This window comes from Melampsora larici-populina (genome assembly GCF_000204055.1).
Source record: "Melampsora larici-populina 98AG31 unplaced genomic scaffold MELLAscaffold_8, whole genome shotgun sequence".
In the NCBI taxonomy this organism is placed as follows: domain Eukaryota; kingdom Fungi; phylum Basidiomycota; class Pucciniomycetes; order Pucciniales; family Melampsoraceae; genus Melampsora; species Melampsora laricis-populina.
The window spans coordinates 755,695-772,636 of NW_006768772.1; the positions used below are offsets into that span (position 1 = coordinate 755,695).

The 16,942-nt window shown below is 38.3% G+C and overlaps 4 protein-coding genes across 4 annotated transcripts; 1 reads left to right on the forward strand and 3 right to left on the reverse strand.

The window, feature by feature from the left end:
- Positions 1 to 4,775: 4,775 nt before the first annotated feature.
- Positions 4,776 to 5,767, reverse strand: MELLADRAFT_51997 (uncharacterized protein; the record flags this gene model as incomplete). Its single annotated transcript, XM_007407274.1, has 5 exons — positions 4,776 to 4,984; positions 5,051 to 5,144; positions 5,225 to 5,546; positions 5,616 to 5,649; positions 5,728 to 5,767. The coding sequence occupies 5 exons, from the start codon at positions 5,765 to 5,767 to the stop codon at positions 4,776 to 4,778; spliced, it is 699 nt and encodes a 232-aa protein (XP_007407336.1).
- Positions 5,768 to 8,437: 2,670 nt separating this feature from the next.
- Positions 8,438 to 9,995, reverse strand: MELLADRAFT_104081 (uncharacterized protein; the record flags this gene model as incomplete). Its single annotated transcript, XM_007407273.1, has 5 exons — positions 8,438 to 8,595; positions 8,644 to 8,890; positions 8,976 to 9,073; positions 9,282 to 9,411; positions 9,852 to 9,995. The coding sequence occupies 5 exons, from the start codon at positions 9,993 to 9,995 to the stop codon at positions 8,438 to 8,440; spliced, it is 777 nt and encodes a 258-aa protein (XP_007407335.1).
- Positions 9,996 to 12,820: 2,825 nt separating this feature from the next.
- On the reverse strand, positions 12,821 to 14,328 carry MELLADRAFT_61074 (uncharacterized protein; the record flags this gene model as incomplete). The annotated part of the gene is made up of 3 exons (XM_007407272.1): positions 12,821 to 13,110; positions 13,185 to 13,759; positions 13,829 to 14,328. 3 exons carry the CDS (start codon positions 14,326 to 14,328, stop codon positions 12,821 to 12,823), a joined length of 1,365 nt encoding a protein of 454 aa, XP_007407334.1.
- A 1,300-nt stretch (positions 14,329 to 15,628) lies between these two features.
- On the forward strand, positions 15,629 to 16,608 carry MELLADRAFT_71221 (uncharacterized protein; the record flags this gene model as incomplete). The annotated part of the gene is made up of 3 exons (XM_007407070.1): positions 15,629 to 16,053; positions 16,173 to 16,235; positions 16,300 to 16,608. Coding segments are annotated over 3 exons (585 nt in total), but the record flags the coding sequence as incomplete, so codon positions are not given.
- Positions 16,609 to 16,942: the final 334 nt, after the last annotated feature.

The following is a 16,942-nucleotide window of genomic DNA, read 5'->3' on the forward strand; positions in this document are numbered from 1 at the left end:
AAGAAGATACCGTACAGGTACATGAAACCTTGAGATTTGATCAATCGTCCGACTCCAAGTGTGTTTGTTTTGATCTGCTTTGAAACCTCCAAACAAACTGTCGATCTTTAGTACACATATTTATGGTTCTCAAACCTGTGCAAGAACTGTGCAAGACTGACGTGCAAGATCCGTGCAAGATTTCTTGCACCAATCTTGCGCATTAAATTTTTTGACGACCCCAGCTATTTTGTTCCAACTGGTACAAAAACCGTGCGAGACCGACGTGCAAGTTCCGTGCAAGTTCCGTGCAAGTTCTATTCATGTCTTGCACAGAAGTTGCTCGAAACTTGCACAAATTTTTGCATAGGTTTGAGAACCATAATTGGACAATTCTCCACAAGTCGAGTTTATTTCCACGCGTGGGGATATTTTTGCTTGCAACTTGGCAAGGAGTCATTATCAGAGGTAGTATTCACGTGTGTAACCCGTCCCTCGATACTCACCAAGTTGAGTTTCGAAAACGAGGCCTTAGTTGGAATTATGATACAAGAAAGAGCATGATGTTGTCGTATCCAAATAATACATTTAAGGCTTGAATTTGTATCCATGATTTTTTTTTGTTTAGTAGTTTAATTTATTTCTTTCTTTTTCTTCAAATCAGGTATAAAATATAAAACATTTTCATTACAGTCACCAAACCAAACCAAAAAATCCAACCTAATCAGATCTCAAAAAAGTTAATAAACTCTTCCAAACTTTACAAAAAGAAAAAAACTCCAATAATCATACATAGAAACCATTTCTTTTAAAAATCATCTCCAACATTCAGGTCTTCTTCTTAAAACTGCACAAACTTCATCTTTACTTAACCCATTTCCATCAATCCCCAATTCTTTTCTCATGATTTCATAATCTTTTAATTTAGTTTCATCAAAACAAACTTCACAAACTTTAATAATACTCCATTTAGTTTGACTTTGACTTTGATGATTGATACTATTTTCTAAAGATAAAAGTTTAATTGCATCAAACAATCTTTTCCAACCGATTTCACAAATCTTCAAGTGTTCTTTGATCGTATTAATCCAACCATTCTCAAGATCAAACTTTAATTGAAGACCTCCAGTTAAAGTTATCGATCTAAGTCCAATCCCATTTAAAATAGTTTTATTTAAAATCAAATTAGATAATTCTTGACTGATCTTTGAATATAATTTTCGTTTTCTTTTATGAATTAATGTACTGATAGATTTGATTGAATGAGTCCAGATCGTTAATGGTTTGATTAATTCAGGTGATAAGTTTAAGTTTTGTGAAGTTTCTTTTTCTTCTTCTTCTGTAGGAGTACTAGGTTCTAAATCCCATCGTCTAAAAACCAAACCAAACAAAACATCAAACAAAGAAAGATCAAAAATCTGGACTTGATGTTTCGAATATTTTCATCTTGAAAATTAAACAAATAAAATTAAGTTTCAACTTACTTTGAAAAATACGGTTTAAGTTCTAATGAAAGAACTCTAATCAAATCTTTGATAATTAAACTTTCACATCTTTCTAAACAAGTTTCGAATTTCTTAATGAATGGATCAAAAATCGATTCACAACTTTCATTTAATCCAATCTCTTCCATGATTTTATTCATTCTCCATGAATCTTCTAAAGATGAAGTTTTTCGTCTTAATTTGATTTCATCAAATAATTCAACATAAAACTAAATCAAAAACAAAACAATCAAAATTCAAATTCATCAAATTCGATTTTGATAAATGTAAAGAAAAATTGACTTACAAGATCATCATTCCATTGATTAAAAACACTTAACATCCATTCACAACTAACAAAAACCTTCACCAATTTCAAAACTCCAACCTGACTGATCCCTACATTACTTTCATGACTTCCAACTTGTACTGATACTGAAGATCTAATCAATCCAATCGAACCATATTGTGATTCAAATGCATTCAAAACATTTAAAATTTTAAAATAATAATCTTGAATCAATTTTAATTGTAATTCAATCAAAAATCGGATTTGATATGATGGTTTCGGTAATCTTTCGATTCGTGATTTTGTTTCTTCAATTTGTTCTTGAATCTTTAATGATGAAATCGTACTTTTTTGACCTTTTTCTACGATTCTGGGATCTTCTGATTCGATTTTCCATGTTTCTGTTGAATTCATAATTTCTATTCCAGTTTCTTCAAAAACTAATCAATATAAGAAACAAAAAATCAGTTAACTTATTTCAAAGAAAAAAAAATCAAGACAATAAGGAAAAAGGTTGGGTTCAAAACACTTTACATTTCTTTTCTGCTTCAAACCAAATCTCAAACCAAGTTTCATTTCCTAAAATCACCTCAACCGTACCAAACCAATTCTCATTTTTCAAAGGATCAGATGAACGTTGAAGAATAGGTTGGAATCCTTTTTCTTTGATCGATAGATCAAATTCAATAGATTTATAAATCGTATGTGCTAAAATCGGTTGGATTTCTAATACTTGTGGTATACTTTGTTTGAGTTTCTTTTCAATCATTTCAATTAACAAAGTTGAAAATTCAGTCTAAGAGAAAAAACCAAAAATCATTCCTTTAGTTTAACTCTTTTTCTTGTTGCGGGTTTGGTGATGAACTTACCATTGCATCTAAATGATTATATCCATTCAGATTCATTAGGTTTTGGATATCATTTCTGATAAAACTTTCATGTTCTTCTAGTCGATGAAGTAAATGATCCATATACCATTCAGGCTACACAAGATAACCAAAAAAGCAATGAGTTCAATAAAATAAACATAAAACTGATTCAGAAGGTTGAAATTTACCTTGTCTAATCGATTTGTAGACCTTTGACTATCAAAATGGTACCTAAACCTTAGTTCAATAGGTTTTACGATAGCCTTGATCGCAATTAAATTAGGTAAAGGGATCCAAATCATTCGATAATCCAGATCAATCGGTTTTTTAGAGGATAAGTTAATCATTTCATGAAGAGTTTCTAATCTACAGATATACAAACAAAAAGTCAATGAATGTTAGTAATTGGGTCAATTTGTGGAAAAGGCAAGAAATTGAATGACTTGGTTTGGAATTGACAAATGGTTTGGAATGATTTGAAGATTCGAATCGATTTTGGATGGTTTGGATTGAGGGAATCTTTTATTGGTAATGGCCATTGAACTTCTTCTTCAAGTGCTGAAATTAAATTACTTCAAAGCAAGAAAAAAATCAAAATGTATGTTTTCGTTATCAGTTTCGAAATCAAAAAAGTTTAGGAGGAGATATATTGGTAGTACCTTGAGATAATTTGGATGATGAGTTGGATTGAATGTATTATAATTTCATGAATCAATTTCAATACGTTCAAGTTTGATTTATTTTCAAATTCAATCGATTTGAAACCTCGATATCGTTTAATAAGTTCAACCAATTCATTTGTGACATTTTTAATTTTCTCATCATCTTTATCATCTTTTTTTGTATTCCTCAGAATGGTTTCTGCTCGGGTTTGAACGTCTAATAACAACTTATACCAAATTTTTAAATGTTGAAGTTGATTTAACCATTCGATTTGGGTAGTCAATGTGTTTGTGAAAGTTTTTGATCTAGGGTTTTGAAGGTGATCTATAAAATCGTCTTCTGATTTGAGGTAGGATTCATGGGTTTCTTCGTTTTTCGTTTTTAGGTTTTGAAGAGATTGTTTACTTGCATCGATCAACTTGACCAAATCCGATCGAGAGTTCGAAAACTGTAGTAATCATCGAATCAGTGGACTATCTATAAAATGGCTTAGTAAGATAGGATGATAACTTAACTTGTTCATGAACTGAATCGAATTCGATCTGAAGCTGGTTTTGATAATTTGTCAAGTTGGACAGGATTGAATGGAGTTCATTGACGCTTGAGTTTGAAGTGGAAGTGGATTTGTTCGGTCGAACGTTTTGATGAACTTGTTCGAATGGATCGCTCGTTGACTTGGTTGGTTTGTTTTTTAAGTAATGTATAATTTGATTTAGTTCCTTATCGTTTGATATGCTTTGTTGTTGTTGTTGTTCTTGTTGAGTGTTCTTGCTCATTTCTTTCTTTTGTCTTTGCAATCTGAACTGAAAAGTGAGATTGCGTTTTGGATGACTTCATCTTTCGAAACTTCTCAACCTTGGCCCCGACTTAATTCGGATCTAGCTCTGGCCCCGTATACTCACTCTCACGGGTAAAAACCACGCCAATTTCTCAATTTCTGAGTCCGTGTCGCATCATGATATGTATAAATATCCTCTTGGTCATCCTGGAGTAACTCTTGAACCCAAAAGGCCTGTTCTTCGAGGGAACATAGTTTATGGCAAAAGAAACTCAAGCGTCATAGTCAAGTCCTTGATCAAAAATTGTAAAGATGACATGGACCATTGCAAGAAGCAAATTTCTCTGACTATTGGACATTATCATGGTTGGGGCCAGAGATTTAATGAATTTCTCTCAGTGTTCAACAGAAGACTGATATGATCAAGACTTGGATCTGTTGGGTGACAAGATGAATTAAACTAAAAATCTCAGGTAATTTGTTGATGATAGCCACCCAGCCTGTATTCCGCACAGACTAGAAGGATGGTAATAATGCTGAATCATATTGAATTGAAAAGGTGAAGTGTCCGTGTTCTGGGTACTATAACATGAAGGTGCGCCGAGTGACATGGCACATACAAGGTATCAGTTTATAAGAGAAAGACAAGACATATTGCAGTAAAGTGGAGACAATGAAAGAAAAACACAGTGATGGGAAAGTGTATGTATGTCTTAGAGTAAACCACCAGCACCAACAAGACCATGAGCACTGAAGAGAGCTGTGACATCTAGACTCAAGAGAACATGAATGTTGATACCAACAGCTGAAAAGAGGTTGAGATCAATACCAATGCTGGCTAACAAGCTAGAAACATCAATGTGTAGAGACACAAGAATTCCTGTAACAATCCGGAGACAGGAGTAGAGGATGTTGAAGTCCGCTGATGGAGGGGACACAAACTACATCAGTACCAAGTAAGAGGAGCGCGATGGGGCTAATCACTGACGTTGACATTGGGGGATATAGCTACTGTAGCTCTGGGTGATGATTGCGATCATGGTTTGGAATTGCTGGAAGACTGGTGTGATGGCTGATGTGAACTGTTTGATGAGATGAAACGGATATAAATTGGTCAGTTCAACTTTAACACTACATGCAAAAAGAAAGAGTTCAAACTGACTTGGTAGGCATTTGATGTTTGGCATACATTACATCCACCAGCATTGGAAAATTGAGTGACCATAGCTTGAAATTGAATAACCATGGTATGAATCTCATAGGATATTTGTTGGAATTGAATTCCACCTGATCCCCATTGAGAGAATGTGTTAGCACAAATTGTACCAAAGCTTTGAAAGCTTTGGGTGACTTGTGTAAAGCTGGTATACTGCTGCTTTCCAAATACGTAGCCACCTCCCCAGGTAGCTTGACCGACTGGGGCTAATCCTTGAGAAGAGCCACAACCTGCGAAGCACTTTTCCTCTACAGCACTTTTCACTTTACTGTTCGATTTAAAGAAAACAATTAGCCACACAATTCTACAAAAACATAAGGAACAAAATTGTACTGACGTGTTTTGCTCGATGGGCGAAGCAGCGGCAAATGCTAAGCGAGAGAATAAAGAAAACAACTATCAAAACAAAGCTAAGGATGTGATGGCATTCTAAAAAACGCAGGACTTACCAGCGAGAGTAGCAACGAAAAAGCTAAGCGTGAAATGCATGATGAGGAGATTGATTCGGTTTATTAGAAAAAGTAATTGAAGGTTGGGTGTTTTGTGTTTATATTACAAGTGAAGATATGAACAGGTATGAAGAAGTAGATGAGATGATTTGAATGAGGAACAAAGAATGCACTGAGAGGATGACCTTTTATACCCAATGAGCTTGCCTCTTCACTCACTTCAGCTCAGCGTGATTACAGATAATCCAACGCGTCCACCTCGCATTGGAAATATGGTCGGATCGGTCAAGCCGCAGGATAGTCATTAATGTCCCGATCAATATGTTTCCTGCCAGTTGGATGAATCATTTGATTTGGTTTCTATGAGAAGCTTTTCCAAACTTCACTCAATTGATTTTAAAAGGTATGGCATCTGGTTTGGCGCAATGGAGTTTGGGAAAACTAAAGTATATACTATATACCATTTGGTCCCAAGGTAAATACTTTTGGAGATAAGCAGATGGTATGCTCACAGGTAGTTTCATCACATTAGGCAAAGCGAGTAGGGTTTTGTTTCAGCTTTTGAAGCTTTCCCAAAAGGTTCCAATGGCCACCCCAATGCCAGCGGGTCATCACAGAAGGGGCATAAGTTGTCATTTTTGTGGTATCAGACAGACTTTGGTCAAAGCTGCGGGCGTCTGGATTACTGAGGTTCAGCTTCAATAGGCGCAGCTTGAGAATCATTAACATGTGGAGCTTTTACGCTTGGTTGTATAAATCTGCATGTTGAGATCCAACTAAGACTTGCTGAGGTGGTGGTGATTGTGGAACCTGGCCAGCACCTGTTACTTCCACCTGAGTAGGACAATGATTGGCACAGTGTCCTGGCTGCTTGCAAGTACTGCATTTGTATGTAAGCTTGGGCTTGGTAGGTGTAGCTTGAGTAGTAGCTTAAGTTGTCTGTTGCAAGCTGTTAGAATGTTGGGTAGCTTGAGTGTGCTGGGTCTGAGAAACTTGAATTGACTGAGAATGGCTTTGACTTTTTCAAGACTTGGACACTTTTTGATTTGGACAAACTGGTAAATGAAAAGAGTGTGGAATTGTTTGGGAAAATGTTAATTTAGAAGCTGGTTGAGAAATCAACAAGACCCTGTATGGGTGTGCATCCACATAGCCAGACATCCCTTTTTCAATAGAGGGCATTCCAGATATCTTGAACCAATGGTTCTGATCCTGGTGCAAAATTTATGAGTCCTTGTATCTGCCCAACACAGCATCCAGCTGCAGATGAGAGCTCAATTTGATGTAGTACTGCAGCCAGAAATTGTTGGTTCTCAGAGAAGTTTTTTGGTTGATTGAAAGGTGGGTGGTTGTGTTGATGTTTGGCAGGGTTCTTTAAGTCTTGCTATACTACACATTAATATTTATGTGAGTGATAATTGTGTTAGATTTCAAATGCACATCCCGTCATCTTTGTAGAACTGGCACAAACAGTTGCTGCAGAGCTTACTGGCCTGCCAAGTGAGCACCTCACTTTTTGATGATGTTCCATTTTATGACTTTTAATAGACATTCCATAACCTTGGTGCCATGCAACCTGTCAGCCATGAGGATATTTTGTCATACTCCAATTGGCCTTCAACATCAGTATATGCATTAGCTTGAAAGTATCAATGCAAGAATGATACTCATCTTGCAATTGAGGGGTGAAACAAACCAAAGATCAGATTGATCTTGGGGAGAACACAGCTAAGGGCAAAAGCAAGAAGACCCGTACCTCAAAGAAGGATAGAGATTTAATTTGTCATAGTCACATTCCAAGAATGCAAGTAGAAGATTAGAAGACATTAATGTTCTGTGGGTTAAAACAGGACCCTTATGAGTGCATGCAAGAAACCCTGATGTTCTAGATTGCAAAAAAAACCACACATTGATATATAAGCAATCACATCTACTACCCAGAGAGATGGCTCATCTTATTATTATACCATACCAATCTTACCGCAGCTCATATTTGAATTGGCATTGTATATCAGAATCTGTTTTCTTTTCTTTCATTTGAAAGAAGACTTATTTAGAATTCTTATTGTTCAGAATCCTTTATTGCATCTTCTTTCATATCAAGGAAACCCTTTTTTACTCAAGTGACTATCTCTTTATCAATTAATGGTTTCCTTAATATTGAATTGATATTTGAAATAGTATCTTGTATTGCTTTTGATGTTAAATCTATTAAACTAACACTAAAGTGACACCAAATAATAACTACAAATCCCTTTGTATTCACCTTGGAAGGCTATCAAGTAACTTGTACTCTGATAAGCTTCTGGCAGCGGTCACAGTGCCCGTGAAGGGCGCCCCCAACGTCAGAGGCCTTCAAGAGTACAAAGGCAAACCTTTGTACTTGCTGGAGCCCCCAACGTTGGGGGCCCTCTCCACGGGCACTGTGGGTACACATCCCGCACCTAAGACAACTATATGTAACAACTATAGTTCCTTTTCACCTATTCACAAATAACTTGAAAAAGAACGTCTGCAAGATCAATCAATAGTTGAACTAAAAAGCTTCAAAGCACACATTTTGTGAGTACAATTCAGCTCTGGTCACCCAACTTACCATCTCTTTAGAGACCCCGGCTGACACAACCATATTCATGTACATTACGTGCCATGGCAACAAATTCCTTTCCAAATACTGGTGATTTCATTAGTTGGACCAGTTCAACACCTATTAATCCAGTAAGCAAACAAAACAGATAAACAATGAGAAAAAAAGAATCATCATAAAGTGAACAATAGTAAAACTGAGCCAACCAATAGTAGGCCAATTGGCACCTTGTGTGGCTTGGACTTCACCAAGTACTTCATATTCTGCTGCATCAAACTCATCTACAATGTCTCAAGTGACTATTTTGACTATGCTGGGAACAGGCTTACCTGGAGTGTCTGTCAAGGTGACAGATGGCAAAATCAAGGCAGTTGTGGAGGGTTCTGTATATGGATTTGGATTACTAGCAGTATCAAAGTGGAAGGCTTGCAAGTGAATTAAGTGGGAGTTGCTTGGTGGTGGTGGCATACTTGGTGGCAACATATATCCAGGGTGGCTCAGGCTAAAGTGGTATGGTGGTTTCGGTGCAACAGGTGGCTGAAACATGTAAGGAGATTGCCAATACCCTGGCATGTCCTTTGGAAACATGTTGTTCATCAGAATTCCATGGGACCAGTATGGATTGGAGTAGGGGTTAAAGTATGGGTGGGGAAGTGGTTACATCATCATGTAAGGATGTATGTCCAGATTGTTGTGATGAGGCATTTGGCCGTAAACCTGGTGGAGGTGGTACTGCCAAAGTTTTTGAGGGCAACAACACTGCCATGTGTGAAAGGCGTGATAATATGATTTGTTGGTCAAAGTTAATGTAAACAAAAATGGCTTGGTGATTGGAGGTAACACATACAAAGGAGAATAGCTGGGAATAATAGCAAGAGCTTCAGTTAGTAGTGGTTGAATCTTTGAAGGAACAGAAGATAGAGAAATAGAGAGAAGAGATGAATCAGTGAAAGAAATAGCCACTTACAATCTTCAGCCAAGTCATATTGGATGGGATAGTCATTTTTGACCCTTGCAAAAGAGTAATTGTTAGGCACCAGCAAGGAAGCACATTTGGAGAACTCCAAGAAGTGGAGGAGTTGAAAGGATAAAACTGCCTGCTGAAGCACAATCCCATATAACATAAGCCCAGTTTGTGATGTCTAGCAGCCCAAATCAATGAGTGAAGAGTTCTGTTTTCAGAACAGGGGCTATGGAACTATATAGTTCCCAGATTGAGCCTGCGGACCACTTTAGCCAGATTTGGCAAAGTAGGGCTGGGCTTGCAGATAAATCCCAGGTGAAGCACCAAAGAGAGTGGGCTTTGGGGATTATCCAAGTGATTGCAAAATAGTATTGTCTAAATATGATAATTCTAAAAAAGCTGGATCAGTAGGAGGATATCTACCTATGTTGTAAAATTACAAAGCTAAACAACTGTCACTGGTTACTGCAGCCTTCTTTATTCCACAAAACCAGGCCATTTTTTCATACACATGACACCATACTCTGTGGCCCTAGCAGAACCATACTGCTTTGCCTCCAAAACAATACATACCCTGTCCTCTCCTCCCAACCAACCATCACCATCCTCTAAACCAATACTAAGCTTTGCCCTCCAACCACCCAGTCTTGATGAAACTGAAATAACCAGCTGCCTTTGTGCCAGGGCAACCAGCTGTCTTTGTGCCAAAGCAACCATCTGTCTTTGTGCCAAAACAACCCGCAGTCTTTGTAACAACACTCTTTAAATCCCAGCAAGACTCCCATGAACAAGAATGTGAACAATGTCCCAATGTAGAAATCTCATCCTTTCATGGTTTCTAGTGTATTCTAAATTTCCAAGCCTGTAGGTTTTTTCTTAGACTATTCCAAGCCAGGCTGTGACTCACATTCTTTTGTACCTTTCCATTTGTCAGCCCTGAGTACATATACATGTACCCAAAACTTACTTGTAACATCAAAATTATCATATATAACCTTTATTAAATATACATACAGTCTACCAACAGTATGTAACACATAATGAAATACATAAAACACTAATTACATATACATGTACACTTAAAACTACATGTAACATGTAATAAAACACCAACTACACCTCATAACTTGGTGTCAAGATTTAATATGCTTATAGTACATAACAAGTACTTGATATCACTATATGTAATTAAGTACAAAGAATAATCATAAATGATGACTGATAATCATACCTGAACCATTGTAGTGATATAAACAAAGATCACTACAGTTAGGTTTAGAGAGGAGAGTATATAGACCCCTCCTCTCTCAACCTTTAAGAGAATCTGCCAAGCAAATATTACACTTGACTTTCAAAGATCCACTTTACAGTTATACTGAAGTATATAGTCAAAAGTCTCATAAATATAACACTAGTGATTTACTTCTTTACTTTAAAGAGTTTCCTGACTAAGAGTAAGTAATATACCTTCCTCCTTGATCCTCTACTTCCCCCAAGTAGAAACAAATTGGTTGGTGACCTTAAGAAGAACTTTCAGGTTGGTGACCATAAGAACAACCAGTTTGGTGATCTCTACTTCACCCTTAACTCTGTCAATTTGAAGCTAAAGGAAGGCCTTGGATCCAACCTTCAAACCTTACTTATAATACTCATAATCATGATTATAATTCCAATCTCCTTTTCAGGAGTCAACTAACTGTAGTCTGTCTTGATTTATAAAAACAGACTGTTGGTCTCTTTTTTACTTTCTTACCTTTCTTTATTTCAGATTGTAAGTACTACATATTTGAAATAAAGAATTGAAATTCATTACAACCTGACCTTTTGCCCAGCTTAGTGAGCCTAGTTTACTCAAAAAGAGCACACTACCCTCACACCATCAACTTCTGCCTGCAGACAACCATAATTATACATACTGTGAGACCACCATGGTCATAACGTCCTGAAATGTATGGGACACTGACAACAACACCGCAACCGCTCCACTCAAGAAAGCGCGAGTGGAGCGGTTTTGGCATCCGCTAAAACTTCCGCTACCCAGAGTGGAGCCTGCACTCCGCACTTTGTGGGTGGAAAAGTCCTGAGCGGAGCATATTGCTCCCCTCAGAGCCGGGGCTTGGGTGTCTTATAAATAGTTTTTTTGAGTCCTTTGTAGCAATGAGTGCCGCTATATAGCGTAGTGGTGTTACACTACACGCATCCAGGTGAGAAAAAAAATCAAAAATGAGTGATCAAGAGTGTTGCAAGTTATAGCGGAGCCCTCTGCTCCACACCTAAATTTAAAACAGGCTGAAATCATGTGTGGTGCGTAGTGGTTGCAGTGTTGCTGACAACAAGTGCAAGTACAATGGAGACCTCAACTATTATGTGCTGCAGCTTGACAGAAGTGCCTCTCTGACTTGACAATCATTGTTACACTGTCACAGCTAAGATGTTCCCCGTGGCTGAGTCTGCCAACTCTGCCAACTAAAAACTTCCTTCCAAGGTGGATCACACAATTATGGTTGGTACTTCTGACTCATTTTCTGGTGAACCAACCAACAACACAGCTGCTTTGGGCTTTGGCATTGTCTCAAGCTGGGCGGGAAATCCCTGAATCTGACATGGATGATGTTACACTTGCTTTTGTATGCCTCAAAAAGATCACAATCCCCAAGTCAGTTGATCCATATCTGATTACCATGACACTTTCTGACTCTTAATTTTCAGGTTAAAGACTATGTTGGATTTTACATGGAGTATTGAATAAGATCTACACAAATACTCAAATGTTCTTAAGGTATCATTCAAGAGGGAAATTAAACACTGGTACATGGCTTCATTGTTGATTGGGACAAGGAAGTCGACCAATAGATTGTACAGGTATGTCACTATATATTAGTCATTGGCAAATCTACCCTTGGCTAACACTCCTAGATCATTTAAGGTTATGAGCTTGAACATTACTGGTGGACATCCAACCACAGGACACCGGTATGCTCCGAGTCCTATAAGGGGTAGTGACTTTTCAGCTCCCGCGGAAACCAGATGGGGCCCAATAGGGGGGATTTGTCATATTGTTTTTATGACGCAATTTGCGCTTCTTGGCCACCAACAAGCAAGTTTCGAACTCATCAATACTTCCTTGTTGCAACTCAAAACATTTGGTCTTGATATATATGTTCCATAGCCGCATGATGGTATATCATCCAGTATTGTAAATCTTTGAATGCAACATCTGGGGCAACAATGAATATACAAATAAACAGCATGCCGTGCAACAATCCATGTTGTCAAATCTGTACGTGTATATGCATGCGCGCCTGTCCACCTGTTTTTTATCCGTGAAGTTTGTATATGTGCAACGTACGTTTTGATCACATTGATCATCAATCATGTTCTGGATAGCAATACAAAAGACTCAGGTTTTTCTGAAGTTTGCAAAGAAGAAGAAGTAATGGAACTTCGGCGTAAAAAAATACATTGGATGACATAACTTCATATTCAAACAAATGTGTGCAAGAGAAAGATATCAAATGAAACCAAAGTATATCACATTTTTATCACATTTTGACAGGCTTTAGCATGTAGATCATTGACCACTTTTCGAGTGGAGGTACATCTTGGTGAATTCTCATGCCGACCAAAAATTGATCGCGAAAAGGGAAAGCGGCAAGAAGACCAAAAGTCCACACCCAGAGTCGTCCACCTCCCAATCTTTGGGGGATAAGTGGTATCACAAAAGGCTCTACCAAGATAGCTAAAGGTTGGAGCATGAAATAAATAATCGATCCGGGAACCCAAGTTGAAAGGTCTAGGTTAGGATTCACGCGCTGAGCAGTTCGAAGTGCCCCTATAAATTTAAAATAGGAAACCTTTCAGTAAACTTCAAGATTTCGTGGGTAAAGTGTTGATGATCAGACTTACCGTACTCATGGAGGAATGCCGAAGAAGCAAACACACCAAACATTCCAGCTAATCTCACAACTCGATGACTTGCTCCCAATCTCTTCACTAGCCAGGCAATGGGCAATCCACCGCTGATTAAAAACATCCTTTGTAATATTGTATGCCAACCTTTCCCCCAAAAGTGAGCGATTGAACTAGATTTATGTGGCGAATCGAAGGCCGATGGAAAATATTTTGGATCGCAAAGCTCTAGTATATCTTGAGGACAATTCAATGATATCGCTATCTTGTGAGCACATGTAGCCAAAAGGGTGAGAGAGTTAAACATATTATCTACTGAGCATGCGACCCATATACCGAAGCAAGCGGTGTAAAGAGTCTCTGACAAGAGGTTTAAACCAGGAAAGTTCGGAACACCCAATGACAGGAGAGCTGATTTGGGAGTACCAAGGCTGGCGTCGCGAGTCAGGACGAGAAAACTGAGGGCGATGGAAAGACATGTGTTGACTCGAAACATCCTCCACAGCAGCTCAAAAGTGCTTTGGTTGTTCGCAGCAATAGCAGGACCGTACGTGAACTGAAGGCCTCGGAAGCTGTGTGTGCACAAGTGTTCAGACTATCAGCGCTTAAAGACACGTTATGACGTGTGGTGATAAGCTTACGAAGTAACTTGTAATAATGTCCAGCTCGCCAATTTAAACACGTTGCAGGGTTCAGCTTCTTGCAACTTTTTATAAGCTTCGTCACTTCCCTTGACTTTTTCCCATCGTTCCACACCATTTACTTGCACTAGGCTCCTCGTATAATAAGAGCCTTTTGCAAAACCCCACTCTAATGACTTGATAGCCATGAACCACATAAATGACATTGTAAACATATCTTTCAACATATCAGAGGGTTCGGCAGGTCTGGAAATGCATTGAAAACTTAAACTAAGCATGGTAAAGAAGTTAATTGGTGTCAGACTGATCCGTATCATACGAGACAAGCGGGAATGAGCAAAAGACGGATGAAGTAAAGCGCATTGAAAACAAAGTAAAGTAAATGCTATCAATGGTGATGACACCTTGACCTTGGCCACCGCCGAAATAATATGTGTGGCTACGAGACGCTCTTGAGAGAGACTGATTGTGATATTTCTAGGGTTGAAAGCGGATGTCATGGATGAAAGCATTTCAAGAGGTAGAAGAAATTTTTCGCTCGAAGGCGGAAGAGTGACGAGGAGATACAAAAGCAAAACCCTGAGTGGCGGTATACATATATAGGAGAACGGTGATACCACGCAGTTATCCTGAGAGTCAGACGCGAATTTGGTCAAAAGTATACCCACGTGTTGAATCTTGAAGCAAATAAAAGTTATGCAAGCTGATTTGAAGCAATAACATGCGTCCAAACTGAATAGCTCTCTTACAATATTGCTGTCGCATCATGATATGATCCTGATCGACCGGATTTCACGAGAGAGCTCGTTTCTTCTCCAAGAGGGGACGTGATTGAGTTAACAATATGAGCTTGTCCGGCCGGTTCTGCGAGCGGAGATGAACCTAAGCCTAAGATGGAAGCAATGTTGCGCGAGACCATCAACTTCTTATCGTAGTCAATCCTAGATATCTGTGATGTCAATCATCTGACCGGAGTTGATACGCGCTTCGAAGTTTCCCGAATGCCTAAAGTCATAACGATGTTGCTCGCGCACAGGTACATACTTATATCACCGTTTATCAAGGTGTCGATCAATACATATCCAAGAGAGATCCTCTACAAAATTGCCGATATGGCTAGTAACTGGTTATCATAATGGCGTCAGTACTAGTAGTCCGAAAGCGTGAAGGCAAACTGCAAAGTGTAAGTAACGGAAAATGTTGCAAGATCGCGTTAAACTTATAGTGACTTCCTGCCATCATGTAAATAGCTTCCAACACGATCTGTGATCATCAGTTTCAAGTATTTCATCAAATCTTTCTATTGTATATGCACATCACTTCCAATCACATCACCATATGGATAGCGTAACTTGTCTTGACTTCATCTTCTTTCGTAACTCTTGGAATTTGATCTACACTCTAATCTCCGCATCACAATGTAAATGAAAAACATCTTGAAACTTCGATACATTATATCGTTCTTTCAGTGCAAACATACCAAAAAAGATGTACAATTTCCTATTAGTTTTCCGGAGGAGGCACGACAAAGGTGGGCGGTGTCCACGATTACGAGTAATGCTGTTGGGAAAAATACCTCGTAATATAATCTAATATTAATAATCCAATTTGTGATTGAGATCATTACCGCCTAGACCATCTTTAAGGAAGGGTCTAGACTAATCGAAAGACTATTGAACTAGATCAGATATGCCTTGGTCGGTTCAATATCTTTTTAATTTTAGTAAGAAAATAAGACAGATTATATAATGAGGAAAGATGATAGAATATCTGATTCTAATCATCCGTTTTTCATTTTTACCAAAAATTCCATTATCGTATATTCTTGAAAGAAATTCTTACCAAGATTATTCTCAACCACCTTTGTTATACAAAGACATTTATCTTGTTAGAACTTCTTCTAATTCCAAATTAACTCATTTAAATATTATAAAAGTCGCTAGACGATACCTTTTATAACACTTACGGAATAACTACTTCATCGCAAAATTTAAAACGCCCTTAGAAAATTATGTCGATTAATACGATTATGGAAGCAACAGCAACGCTCGGAGCGATGACGCCATCCAACAATGCAGCCATCTCACCAGAAGGAAGAACAAACGGTAACCAGAACAATGAAGAACGATCATCCGGATCCCAGTTATCCTCGACCACGTCCTCGGGCGCTTTTGGAAAATATAATAAGCAAATGTTAATATCTAATTACCTCAATAGAGGGAAAGGTAAGCAATGTTTTGCTTAACCACAGATAACCCAATCAGTATACATCTTGTTAGATGTCTCAGCTGAGGAAGACAAAAGCAACTAATGACACATTAAAAATCCCCCTATGATGTAACAGAAACGAATCCAAAAGATAAATCGGTAGATAAATCAAAGGATAAATCAAATGCAGGCGGCACTCGTAAGCCCGTCAAAAATTTCCCATGTGATACATACTCTGACAAAATTGCTTAAACATTGTACAGAATCGGCAGAAATACTTGAGCGCAACAAGAAAGACGCCGTTAGCAACAAAGATGTCAGTATCGGATACAAGCAAATACCTTCCACGACAGCTTCTAAAGATCCAGCCGACGCGAGAAAAGAAGCAAACCTTGCGTCAATGGAAGCGGAATTCTGCGCGATGTTTGGTACATCCACCAAGTTACCACAAATCCAAAAGAAGCAAAGCGACGGACCATCCGGAGAGTCATCAGCACCATTAGACGATACCTCATTCGCCGAAGCAGTGAAATTGTTGAACAAAATCAAAGCCAACAGACAAGCGACAAAAGAAACAAATGACGTAACGGATTTAACACTAGATGATGAGTCAACTAATTTATTCAACAAAACGTCAAGTTTCACTAAAAGCTTCAAATTACAAGAATCGACTTTCTCAGAAGGAGGTCTATTGTTCGATTCTAGTATAACCCCAGATGCCAACGCACAGTCATTACCCCTTTTCTTTCACAAGAATATGCAAGCGCTACAAGGGCAACTCCCCTTGACAATCTTCAACAGAGCTTGGCAACAGACAGCAAGCGACAATCACGTTGAATATAAGAAAACCGACAAAGAAATCGAAAAGTATCGAGGACACCCTTTTCCAGGAGAATGGACTCAGTC